Raw genomic sequence first — 13,299 nt, 5'->3', positions numbered from 1 at the left:
TCCAATGTTGTCATGCCAACTTACACCATCTGAGGGCAGGGCCTGGCTAGATACGTTCAGAACATGCACCACATGTGCTCTTTTTTATCCTCGTTGGTGAAACAGACACAGATTCCCTTCCACCCTCCTTTAAAAAAAAATCGATACCAATTGGCTGAAATTATCAATAGGGGTGACGGAGATCATTATACATACTATGAAATTGATTAACTGCCCACCTGCTTGCTATTTAAATGAGGACTAAATTAAAATTGCAATGGGAGGGAAGCAGATATTTAAAAATCATTAATTATTTGGAATTGCTTTTGCTTTCCTGGGATGATGTCAGAATTGTGTGACAAGAACAACTCCCATTTCTATGAGAGCCAGACAGCGAGCCAGCACCGCTCCGTCAGCTGCATACACAGGAGCTTCCGGAAATCAGCAGTATCCCGTGTAAACTGGCCTCTGCAGGGGGCTGGAAAACGAAAGTAAAGCCCAACCTGCCGGCTCCATCCTCCTGGAGGATTTCTCTCTAGGCAATCTAACTTTCCCACAGCAGTTCCTAGCCAACGTTCTGGAGGCGCTGCTAACGCCACACAAACTGTAACTACCAAAGGCAGCAAAGGCCCACTGTACCACACTGCGGTTCTAGGCTTTCACCTGAGTAACTGGTCATTACGAAAGATGCAGTAAGCAAGCTTTCAGAGGTGCAAATGTCAAATTATTGGATAGGAACACAGGGACTGCAGACTGGATCAGTCCCAAGGGCCATCTGGCCCAGTACATGGTCTCCCACAGTGGCAAGCACTAGACGCTGCAAAGGAAGCCCTAGTGGTTAGAGACTAGCTTAACCTGCGAAAGAAGGACATTGCATCTCCCTTCCACCACTCTGCTAGCTATCGTTATAGATTTTAGGTAACAATCATGATGCAGCAGGCAAAGCCACACTTGGGAGGTGCTTAGTAAATCCCTAACCCTTTATAAACTAGGCACTTGTAAATAACTGACTGCCTGGTAATGACAAATCATCAACACAATGTGTCACTCAGGGCTGCAAGAGAGAGAATGGGACAGAAAGGTAAAATCGGTCTGGGATTATGCTAAAGGAAAACCATGACACTATGGCAGAAAGCAGTCCGACTTTCCTGGCTTTTAGTGGTGGTGTCTTTGCTCATTACAACTTTCTTGCAAGTGTTTTTTTTTTTTAATACTTTATTTACTGATAATCATCCTGAATGAAGTTTTAAGTCTGGGAATATCACAAGCCAGTGCCAGAACCCTGCACTGGGAGAATATGGAACATGGCTAATTCAGAATTTCCTTGGCTTTGTGGTTCAGGGGAAAGCCCTGTTATTGTCCCTTTCACAAGGCATTTTTGAGCTAATAGGTAGGCAGAGAGGCAGCAGATTTCACCGATGCCTATCTGCCACTGTCCCATTGACTGTTTAGCAAAGCAATATTTGGACCCACTAAATTGTCCAGATACTGTAGCTACATTTCTGATAGTCCTAAGAGTCTTGAAGGAACAATGCAGCTACCTGTAAACAGTTACAGAATTACCTTTAACCAACTGAAAAGAAACAGGGAGTCAGGCTCACGTGTGTGCAGGTCGGGAACGCTACAAAGTTAGCGACTGGTGAGGACTCAGACTGCCAGTGAAAGGTGTTGGACCGTCCGTCTCAAACACTGCAGCACACTGCTCTGCTCCTCAATAGCACTGGGATCCAGGGAGAGCCTGGCACACAGCAGCTACCAGCATGTGGAAACAGCACCGAAGCGGGAGGCTGCATTTGCACAACCCCAATAAGCAGCTGGGGGGACAGTATTTCCTTCTAATCCAACGCTGACCTGGCCCAGTAAAACATCCAGGCTCCGTAAGCTCCCTCCCAGGCCAGCCTTGATTTTCAGTCCATTTTGATTCCCACTCAACAGTTCCAGCCATTCCCCTTTGAAGGACTCTGCTTCGTTGCCAGTATCTACTGCGGTCTCTCCTTAGCCACGAGCTCTTACACTGCAAGGAGCGAGAGCAAGACCTGCAGCAGGGCACAATCAGTATCCTACCTGTGCAAATCTAGACCCCAGCAGAGGAATTAGGTGTGTACATTCGTAAGTTTCCTGTTACCATAGCCCTGAGCAAGACACTAAGGCTGCACTGTAGATAAAACCCACTGACTGCAAATTACATAGAACAGGAAATTTTTGAACGGCTACCACTGTGTCGTGACGCTAAACGTACCTTTATAATGTAAAGCACAGGGAGGGAATTGTCACAGACAGCACCTAATCAAGGCTGCTGAGAAGGCAGCAATGGTCAGAAGGCAAACAAAGATTCCTGCCAATGCACAGGATGTTTCACATTACTAGACCTTTTCTATGGAAATGTTTCACAGCTGCAATAGCCATTACAACAGATGGAAGCACTGCAGCTTGTATTACAATATGCCTGGAGGAGGACTGGCCGTCAGAAAAAAAGTTACATACTTTGATTGAAACTTGTGCAAACATTGAGGCCTGTTGCTTTGCCTGGTTTTATAGGCTTGTTTTGCACTTTGCCTGTAAACATCTGGTGAAATGTTCAGGGTCTGTATAAAATAGGTCATCTTTCCAAGCTCGTTCTGCTGCCGGAAGCAGCAGTCCCTAGGAATTCCTACCAAGGGGTCTCTCCAGCAGCTTTCAGGCAGAAATATTGCTTCTCTGCCTGCGTGCGCCCGTTGGGCTCATGAGGTGTCAGCAAGTGAGAACTCATGACCTTCCCTTCCTCCCCCTAGAACTATGTGATATGAGCACAAGAACATGCTTTCCCTTACATAGCCAAATCTATCAGGGCAGAAGAGTAATGAGAAAAACCAGTCCTGACATGAATTATGCCATTGTTATATTCCACATATTCAGGAAGCTGAAGCTGCAGTTTTAGTGAGAGATTACCTTTTAAATAACCATTTGATTATGGTACATGAATTAATGCCATGTTCCTATGTTAGAAGTGTCACTCACCATTAACAGAAAGATCCTGTGGATGGCACAGGTTTGCCACTTTTTCCTCCCGTAGGATGTGCAAGCACTACCTACTCTATCTTACACCCACTGACTTCATGGCTGGTTTTCCTGGGGTCCCAATCAGACCTGTAAATCCACCATAATCTAGTGAGGCAGCCAATTTCCTGGCCAGATTTTGGCACAATAAATTTTAAAGCCAGATATTTTCCTCCTTTTGTGAAAGTGACACAACTAAGGGAACACTAAGGGTAATTAGCTTTTCACCAAGGCTACCACAACAGTTTTAAAGGCCTGAAATTAGTCTAGGGAAAAGCACTTTGAGAAAATCATTTAAGTCTGATATTATTCTGAACTGTAGCTGTTAGTGCAGGATATGATTTTATGTGTGTGTTTACACACACACACAAACACACACACATGCACACACCCACCCCTGTACGTAGATAGTTAACATAAAGAATGCCATCTTGGCACATAATACATAACATTATTCAGTAGTTTGGAGGACCACTACATTTATTATTGCTGTGGACTGCAAATGGCTTCCAGACTACACTGCTCTTGGCTGCACAGTGACTGGCTCTGTGAGATTTTATATTTATAAAAACTCCCCTCACAATCTCCTAGCTGCAGCCATGCAATTCCAGCCTGGTATCTGAGAGTCAAGCTGGGTTGCCAGGGAATGATGTGAAGGGCAAAAGTATAACTGGGCTCAAAAACCAATTAGATAATTTCATGGAGGATAGGCCCATCAATGGCTATTAGCCAAGATGGTCAGAGATGCAACCCCATGCTCTAGGTGTCTCTAAACCTCCAACTGCCAGAAGCTGGGACTGGATGACGGGGGCTGGATCACTCGATGACTGCCTGTTCTGTTCGTTCCCTCTGAAGCATCTGGCACTGGCCACTGTCAGAAGACAGGATGCTGGGCTGGATGGACCAATGGTCTGACCCAGTATGGCCGTTTTTGTGTTCTTTTTGGCTCAAACAAACCACAGAAATAAAGAATCTGTAGACAAAAGTCCTCCTGAAATGGGTTTGCATAGGTGTCAGCACGGGCCGAGCTTTAGGCCCAGTTCCGACACGGATTGTGTGCAGGAACCAAGATATGCTGTGCTGGCTGGTTATTTTCATTTATACACAACCATGGTCTCGTTCCTGCTCATGGTACTTACATATGTATTTTAATTGTTCTTTCATTAACATGCACACTAAAGCTAGTGTAAGGAAAAAAAATCAGGAAAAATATTCATTGACTTTTTTTCCACATTGAAATTTGGAGACTTTTGACTAGCTCTAGTATGTGTAGGGCTGCCCCAGATGGCAAATAGTGCCATTTTCTGAATAAAGAGTCCACATGTGCTCAGCATTACATGTAGGGTTGGTGCATGGGATTCTGGTGTGTCTCTCTCCTCCAATATCCAAGAAATCTGGGGAAAGATCGTGAAAGGCCTCAATGCTCCTGAAGAGAGTGAGATTAAGGCCACTCTGGAGTTTGCAGATAATGGAGGGAAATAAAGTACGCAAAAAAAAAAAATAATAATAATGCTAGAGAGGTTCTATAAGTAACAAAACCCTTAAAACCAAACAATGTCTAGTTTTTGGTTTATCCCAGAGGCGGTAAGGAAATTCTGTGCCATGCCCGCACACAACACAGTCTCTGCAGGAGTTCAGTTATTTTATTTTTACTACGTATGTGGTGGGTTTGTTTGTTTTTTGGGTGGGGGTGGGAAGAAACAGGAGCAGTATCTATGCGGAAACCAGGCTTATCACACTGATAGAAGTGTCCTGTAAGTATGGAAAGAAGAGATGGGTTTTAGGAGGTAAATAAGGAGAGGTAAGGTAAGGATCAGGGCAAAGGGGACAGGAAGAAAGATAAGCAGAGGTATTAGACTGACAAAAACTACCTAAAAATCCCACTTCTAGCACCCATACTCCCACCTGGCTCCATTGTTTCCAGTGAACAATGACACTCACTGTTAGTAACAGTTGTGCCTGAACATCCTCTGGAACTATTTCGCATCCCACATGTTTCTGATGCTTGAGTGACAGAAATCTTAGAAGTCCAGTGCATGGATCCCGCACCTCTTTCCTTTTTCTGCAGCCAGGACTGCTCTATTTGGCTAGACTTTCTGATTAAACTGACAGAGCACAGTATAAAAGAGTCATTACTGCATGCACTAGCTTACCTGATATGGCATATAAATTTGAGTGCTGGTGTTCAAAGTCGAGTCGGGAGTTGTTACTTTTGCCTCGAAAGCTCGCGGGAAGCGTCAGAGATATGTGCCTAGTGAAGAGAGGGGAGAATGGAGATGACATTATTACAGAGCCGGAGAAGATGCTGCTATCACCCCATTCCTTAAACTGATGATAATTCCTGTGAGCTCAAGTGGTAAACAGCAACTGCAATGCTGCCTGCAAAAGGCAGAGTGGACCCAAATCACAGGAAAGTGACAGAACTGGTGACTCGGTCATTATTACCCAACTTGTTCAGCAGCTAAAGTGAAATGTGTTGGCATCTCAGTCCAGCTCCCAGTGGGCGAGGAGCCCGGCGCTGGCACCTTCACGGGCAGCTGCAGCAAAGAGAGCAAGGTGCGACTCTGCTACGGAGACCCAGCCACCCACTCACCCCCGAGAGCAGCGTGGCAGGGGCATGGGGCAGCTGTCAGTTTTTCATGAGCATCACCTTGACCTTACAGAAGTGTCCCCATGATACAGTACTAACAGTCTACAGGCAGGAACTAAAGGAGTTAAATGTGTATCTTTCAAGCAGTCAGTGGATGTCTATTATAACTGTGGGTCTGGATTTATCTGTAAGGTAAAGCACTGCGACCTTGCTGCATTCACAAACACACTCCCTGGGCAGACGTTTTTTAAACTTGACAGCCCACTGCATCCTCCCCTCAGCAGCTCAGGCTTGATTGCTCCAAACAGAACCCAAATGTATGAGGTGGTTTCCTCCAGCCCCACACTCAGAGGGGGCAGCAGCATTTTCCACCTCACCCTTTCCATACTGCCCTTGAGAGAGCAACTAAACCCTGCCCAGGAAAATGCTCCGCAGAGCTGCACATGGCTGTAGGGGCAGCAACGCCAGGCTCTTTCCCTCCCCCCTCCCCCCATATTTTAAAAACTTTAGTTAAGCCTTAACTTCAGCACATGCTGTAAATAAAACAAGCCTGCAGAAATGAAGCCGGGGCCATTTCAATAGCTCAGCATTTATGAACTATTAAAAGAAAACCGCACATGCTGTAGGGAACGGCGTAGAGAGTGGGCTAGAGAATGCAGGCAAGCTTCCCAGAACCCCCGTCTGCCACAGGCCAGGAGCTGGAAGTGATGCTCAGGGAGCCCCAGTACCAGTACGTACCAAGGCCAGAAACGCAAGCTCTGTCTTGTGGTCATTTGCAAGCAGTTGATTTTCAAAATCTGGAGTCTGGGGGTGTGATTATTCACACCAGCTGTTCGGCAACAGGGAAAAAACCTCAACCTCAACCTGACAGCCACTAACTCACGAAGGTAAGTTTCTAGGTTCCATGCTCCTTGTGGCTCCTTGCACTCCCTGTTCAAGAAACCAGGCAGGGAATCATGGCCCCATGACATCTGCTTCATAATCCTGTGCTGGATCGTACTTACCATCCAGGCCTCCTCTATTAATGGCAAACTGACCAACTCTCCAATTTACTATCCTTGGGTGGAATACGAAAAGGTCAGTTTCACAATTTCTCCTGCCACCTGATACGTCTAAGTGAATGCAGAAGAAAATTTTATTTTGTCCCCTAAACCAGTCTTTGTACTTGATTCAATTAATGTGGTCACTAAACTAAACTGGAGAGACAGCTTCATCCAAAGCCCTTCAATTACGGAATACATTTTATTAGGAGATGATATTTGCTAGCTATAGATTTATATACTTTGATGGGAGATTCCAGCTTTTCCTTTTTAATTTAAATCTATATTTTCTACTGCTGATTCTAGGTCTGTGTGAATTTTTATTAAATGTTATCATTAATCTTCTGGACCCAGTTGCCACATGTAATGAAGATGCTTCTCTCTTCACAGCAAAGATTTAGTCTAGCATGAAGGGAAGAGGCAGCAGCTGTCCATTTCATACATTTAAAAGCTACATAAACAAGGGAAGATACTTTGTGGTGCCCATTTACCAGAAAACAAGTTAGTGCTTTCCCCATCACAAATGCAATATTTAGAAAGAAAAAAGAAAAAAAAAAGCATCACGTACTTTCCAGCAGACAATGTCTGGCTTGTTTTCCAGGCCAAGGAATTTTTATTTATTAAATATTTGTTGGAAAACAGCTACCTTTAAAAACAGGACACACTCCTACAAACCAGAGAAACAGCTTTTAAAACAACAATAATGGTTGCGAACCTTGGGGATAACATTGCTTTGAATCAGTGTGTACTTCCAGACCTATTTCCAAGTAAACATTAAAACAAATAACCAAAAAGGCCATGTGAAAACGTTTTCAAATTTAGCCAACAGTTTTCTATTGAAAACTCTGCCCAGGTGGGGATTTTTGCCAGCCCCAGCCCCAGCCCAGTTACACCACTTCCATGCGTGATGCACTTTTCCTTCCGTTTTTAATGAAATTATCCAGGAATTTACTGATGAGTCATCCAGACAATTAACAGTGAGGGATGCCTGAATGTCTCTTGTTTATGTTGGGGTCTGTTCTCTTCTTCCACATGCATAAACAGTAATCCCAATGGGAGATTCACAGGGAGAAAATAAGTTAGACCTCCAAAGGGCACGTCTCTGAGCAACATAATTTAAAGGCTTACTGTAGCCTGATGAAATCAGGAGTACAGAGCGCATGGAAGTCACCAGAGATTAACATTGTCTGTCGACAGAAATGCTGGATCTTCCCCAGGGGGAGAGTACTCTTCAGCAAAGGACCTCAAAAGAAGACAGAGCCAGCCCACACTCCAGAGGCAGGACATGCATCTCTTAGGGCTGGTCTACACTGGGGGGGAGATCGATCCAAGATACGCAACTTCAGCTACGCGAATAGCGTAGCTGAAGTTGAAGTATCTTGGATCGAATTATCTGGGGTCCACACGGCGCGGGATCGATGGCCGCGGCTCCCCCGTCGACTGCGCTACCGCTGCTCACTCTGGTGGAGTTCCGGAGTCGACGGTGAGCGCATTCGGGGATCGATATATCGCGTCTTAACGAGACACGATATATCGATCCCGGATAAATCGATTGCTACCCGCCGATACGGCGGGTAGTGAAGACGTACCCTTAGCAACCAACCGGGCTAAAAACAATGGGTCTACCAGAGTAATTCATAGTGTACATTGTGTAAGCAAATTATAAGTTGTTGAGATCGTGAACTTCCACATGCCCAAGAGCTTTCAAATAAACATTTCATTCAATCCTTGGCTTGGGACATACCCAATGAACAAAGTACCCGACTATCACCACAATTTCCTGGCAATTCACACCAAGCACCAGGTTTCATAAGTGCCATATGCTAAGATGGTGTGTACCTTCCACCAACGTAATTAAAATGAATTGCTCTGACTCAAACAGACTCAGCTCACGTACACTTGACTGTGGCGGTAGAGAAGCACATATCCAGCTCTTGGCTTATATTTCAGCACCATCTCCAGTTTATTCTTAATCTTAAATACACCAAAGTTAAACTCTGAACCTAGAGCACTCAGCCACACCTATGATGAATAAATTATGAATATTAAAACTGAACCTACAATTTGAAACTTGCTTTTGGTCAGCATTCAAGCCCATAACTTTCTTTTCACATGTCCATGTGCAGTGATGGCACCTCAAATGTTAGTGGGGTATTAATTTAATAATACTGAATCATGGGCACTGTCTAATAGGAGGAGGTTTTCAAATACATACAAATGTGTTTGGATTCTCTCTCCCTTGTTCACTCAGCTCTATTGGGAACATCCATTCTTTCTGATAGCCCAATGGGATTTCGTCATTTAGAATAAAACTTGGTGCAGGGATTGGAGTATTTAAGGGCCTCTCCAAGGAGGAAATGGAGTTTCAAGACCACAGGACGGGAGATAGTGCCATTTCTAGTGCAAGATCAGAACTTTAAATTCTAATTTAAAAAAATGTGACACGAGGGGGGGGCAGGAGGGAAACACAGTCTAATTTATTTTAAATTAATGCAAACATTTGGCCAGGATCAATATAACTCATACCTACTAACTTGATTGCATAATGAATTTTCCTTATGGGTTGTGAAAGCCAAATCATTTTGCATTGTAGAAGGAAAAAAAATAGGCTGCCATTGAAAAAAGCAAGAAAATCCCAATTACAAACTCCCCAAGTTCCTAAACACATATCGTGAAAGCACGTGCAGCTCTGTAGCATATGGCAAATCAATTACTAGTTTAAATTTTAAAACAAAAACATGGCAAATGTGTTGCAGAAATAATCAAGAACAACGGTTTGGTTTAGATTACAGTGGCCACTAGAGTTTTGAATACAATTAATCATCATTCCAGGCAATGGGAAGCCATATTGACACTTATTCCTCATTTGAATATTTAATTAGGGTGAAGTTCTTCATCAAATTATCACAGAACTGGGAGGAAAGCCTAGAAGATTTAAACAATTAGACTTTAACCCATTAGTGGCTGCTCACCTGTGAGCTGAAGAACTTGCACCGCACTCCCGGGAAGGAAGAGCATGTTCAGACAGCAGAACAGGAATTAGGTATAATCCCTTTATTAGAAATACAGGCGGAAAGCTCTGCGGGCACTTAACATACTGTGGGTCCTATTTGGAGACGCCAGACTGAAGGAGGTTTCTTGAACTCCATTCATGTTAATCTAGAGGGCTCGGACTTTTATTGAGATGTCGAGAGTTTCCTTCATGCAGAGCCTGACTACGGATATGGGCTCCCTTGTAGTGCACAACTGGGGTCTGTGTTGCTGTGACTGTTAAATGCCCTTCGGCAAAGGGAGTGGGGAGCCCACTCTTGGCAGATAGGTCCTAGCAGATCAATGGGTAAATGCTCAGTTTAGCACAGGAGTTTCTTGCAGCAGTTGCCACCAGGGATGAGTCAGAGAGACTCCCCCTCCCCCTCCCCGGCTTCACACTCCCTTGAAGCCTGGAGTGCAGATGTCCTGGCAGGGGATGCGGGGTGGGTGGGAGACAGGCTGTGCAGACATTTCTCTGCCCATCTCCTCTAGTGTTTGCCCCTTTCTGTCAGCAACCCCTTCTGCAGTCAGCTGGGGCCAGCTCCGTGCCATCCGGCTGCTGATCTCTTGCAGGCAGACTCTGCTCTGAGAGAGGCCGAGGACGTTAAGCTGGGTATCCTCAGCACACTGGTGGCATCGGAGTCTGTGGCTCTTGTGACCCCTGCCAGGGGTTTCGTGCAGATTTTAAGAAGAGGAGGGGACAGACTGGCCCCTCCGGAATGTCCCAGGGGTGAGGTGCTGGGGCCAGTTTGAAGCTGCCTCACCCGTTCTTGCTAAATCTCGTACACAACACATGGGAGCAACGTGCGATCTGCCCTGTCAAAGGCAGAGAGCGGCTCGCGGAGAAGAGACGCTGAAGTCTGTGCTCAGTCTATGGCTTCTGCATGTGCTACAAGAGACATCAAGCAAAGGGGCGGCTCAGGTCCGGCACTGCATTCTCTATCCATCTCCCAGACACTCCTCCTTCTTAGCGCATGCACAATGTGTCTTGGGCACATGCCCGGCACTTACACGGCCCCGTTACCACAGTATCTCAGCACCTAACAGTCTTTTAACGTGTTCATCTGCCTAGCACCTCGGTGAGGCTAGAAGGTGCGGTTACCCCCAGACAGGGGAGGAGACAGATGGGAAACTGAGGCCCAGAGGTACTATGGCCCAGCTCCTCAAAGGTTTTTAGGCTTCTAACTTTCTTTGATTTGCCCAAGGTCACTCACAAAGCCTGTGTTGGGCCAGGGAACTGAACCCTGGTCTCCCGAGTCCCAGGGCAGCACCTGACCCTTTCAGCCTTCCTCTCAGTAGTTGTGCCTCGCAAAGGGAGGTTGGAGACGGGGCAGTGCAGTTCACCAGCTGCTAATATCCAGTGTAGATTTCTGGAGCCCTGGCTGCACTGCTGCGTGTGTCAGAGAGGGAGGCAGTAATGCTGGTGGTCAGCAGTGGTGCTGGCAGTTCTGCACTGTCTGGAGAACACAGCCACAGGCTTGCCAATGGAGCCAGCGCTGCGACTCACCCTCAGGGCAAGAATGCCGACTCAGCTGAACAGTCACGCGACAGGAGCTCCTGTCGGAGCAGTGCTCTAGGACACGGGGGCTGGAGGGGGGTGGCGACAGCCACTGTCAGCACCAGCTGCTGCTGTGTAGCAAGCGCTACACTGAAGTGTCAAACTATGTCTGCTCTTGGCTCATAAGAGACGTCTACACTGCAGCTGGGAGGCGCGACGCCCAATGTGGGGAGACAAACTCGTGCTAGCTCCGCTCGAGCTAGTGCACTAACAGCAGCAGTGTGGATGTTGTGGCACAGGCAGCGGCTTGGGCTAGCCACCTGAGCTTGGAGCTAGGGGGTCAGGTGGGCTTGGACTTGGCTGGCTAGCCCATGCCACTGACCTTGCCACAACCTGGCATTGTTAGCACGCTAGCTCGAATGGAGCTAGTGAGAATCTGTGCTGGGAGCAGACACCCTAGGGCAGGGGTCGGAAACCTTTGAGAAATGGTGTGCCAAGTCTTCAGTAATTTAAGGTTTCGCGTGCCAGTAATAAATTTTGCATTTACAGGGGCCTTGACAGAACCCCAGACTGGCAGCAGGCTGAGCGGGGCCGGCGGCAGGGACCCCGGCTGGCAGGGGCCGGCGGACGGAACCCCAGACCAGTAGTGCGCTTAGCCGCTCAGCCCACTGCCGGTCTGGGGTTCCGGCCGCTGGCTCCTGCCAGCTGGGGTCCTGGCTGTCAGCCCCGCTCAGCCTGCTGCCGGCCTAGGATTCCGTTCACCCAGTCAGGCAGCGGGCTGAGCGGGGCCAGCAGCCGGGACCCCGGCTGGCAGCAGTGTGCCAGTAAAAATCAGCTCGCGTGCCACTTTTGGCATGCGTGCCGTAGGTTGCCGACCCCTGCCCTAGGGGCTCAGCAGGGTGCAAATCATGCTTAGCCAGCAGAACTAGTGTCCTGAGGGAAGGACCTGGGATTCCTGAGTTAGGGACCCTTCACTGCCCCTGTTCCGTCTCTCTCCTCCCTATGTGGGGAGAGAGATCTCAGAGGCTCTCAAACCTGCGCTTTGCACCAGTCTCAGGGCTCCTCAAGCTAAGGCGGCAGTGCACGGCGTGCAGTCAGGGCTGCAGAGCCTGTACAACCTACGGCCTCCCCCTTTGCAGAAGCCAGCTCCTCTCTGGAATTCTGAAACTTTCCTTTGCATGTTACCTTAATCCATATAAGAAAATCTCTTTTAATGAGGAGTGATATAGTTACTAACTCTCTAGAGCCACAATTAGAGCAAACTAATTGAACTTGTGTTTTGACACACTTTCCAAATTCACGGGTGCTGCATGACATATTCACAACAGTGTTGCCGCACAGCCATGGCGACAGCAAAATCATTAGGCTAATAACGCTTATTTGCATTCTTATCATGCCAGCAGCATGCCATTAAATACTGTTTCAACCATTGCTCGTTTACTCTGAAAGTTTCCACTGAAAGATATTAACAGTAATTATTAGTACTTTAGTGGAAACTCTTATATTAAGGAACGGCAACTCACATTAACATACATGAATGCCAATTATTTTTCTTCAGCATCTGTACACACACGCACCAAAAAAAGTCGCCCCCCACCTCCATATTACTAAAGTGACAAGACGGACTTTGGAGAGTGAGGAATGCATTCTTCATTGAGACTGGGAATCAGGCTTTCAAAACCATTCTCTTGAACGTTGGCACGTGAAACCAGCTCGATTTAACATGGGCACTAAGATGCACAGATTCTGGAAAAACATTTTCTCAAACAATTAAATATTGACAATTCCAGAACAATCCATGGTGGTATCAAACAACAACAACAATTCAGAGCAGGTTTGATTGAACCACTCTCGACTTCAGCTGCTCTTTTACTCACTACACTCTTGGCACGATTCAACAAACAGCAGCAACCAAAATGGCACGTGATAGGCAAAGTCGCCAGAGCCCATCAAGAGAGAGGGGTGTGTGTGTGTGTGTGGGTGTGTGTGTGTGTGTGTGTGTGTGTGTGTGTGTGTGTGTGTGTGTGTGTGTGTGTGTGTGGGTGGGTGTGGGGGTTGGGGTGGGGGTGGGTGTGGGGGTTGGGGTGGGGGTGGGGGTGGGTGTGTGGGTGTGGGTGTGTAATGCA

At 46.8% G+C, this 13,299-nt stretch overlaps 1 protein-coding gene across 5 annotated transcripts in view; it reads right to left on the bottom strand.

The window, feature by feature from the left end:
• The window catches only part of MVB12B (multivesicular body subunit 12B), a 104,807-nt gene that overhangs the window by 45,142 nt on the left and 46,366 nt on the right, over positions 1–13,299 (bottom strand). For all 5 annotated transcript variants that reach the window (XM_026657283.2, XM_026657282.2, XM_026657286.2 and 2 more), the window contains exon 7: positions 5,169–5,266. In XM_026657283.2, coding sequence (XP_026513068.1) covers positions 5,169–5,266 — 98 coding nt within the window. The remainder of the gene's footprint in view (positions 1–5,168; positions 5,267–13,299) is intronic.

This window comes from Terrapene carolina, unplaced genomic scaffold (genome assembly GCF_002925995.2).
Source record: "Terrapene carolina triunguis isolate 2854851 unplaced genomic scaffold, T_m_triunguis-2.0 Scaffold238, whole genome shotgun sequence".
In the NCBI taxonomy this organism is placed as follows: domain Eukaryota; kingdom Metazoa; phylum Chordata; order Testudines; family Emydidae; genus Terrapene; species Terrapene triunguis.
Note: the sequence above shows the minus strand (reverse complement) of the source record. Positions and strands in the feature narration are given on the sequence as shown.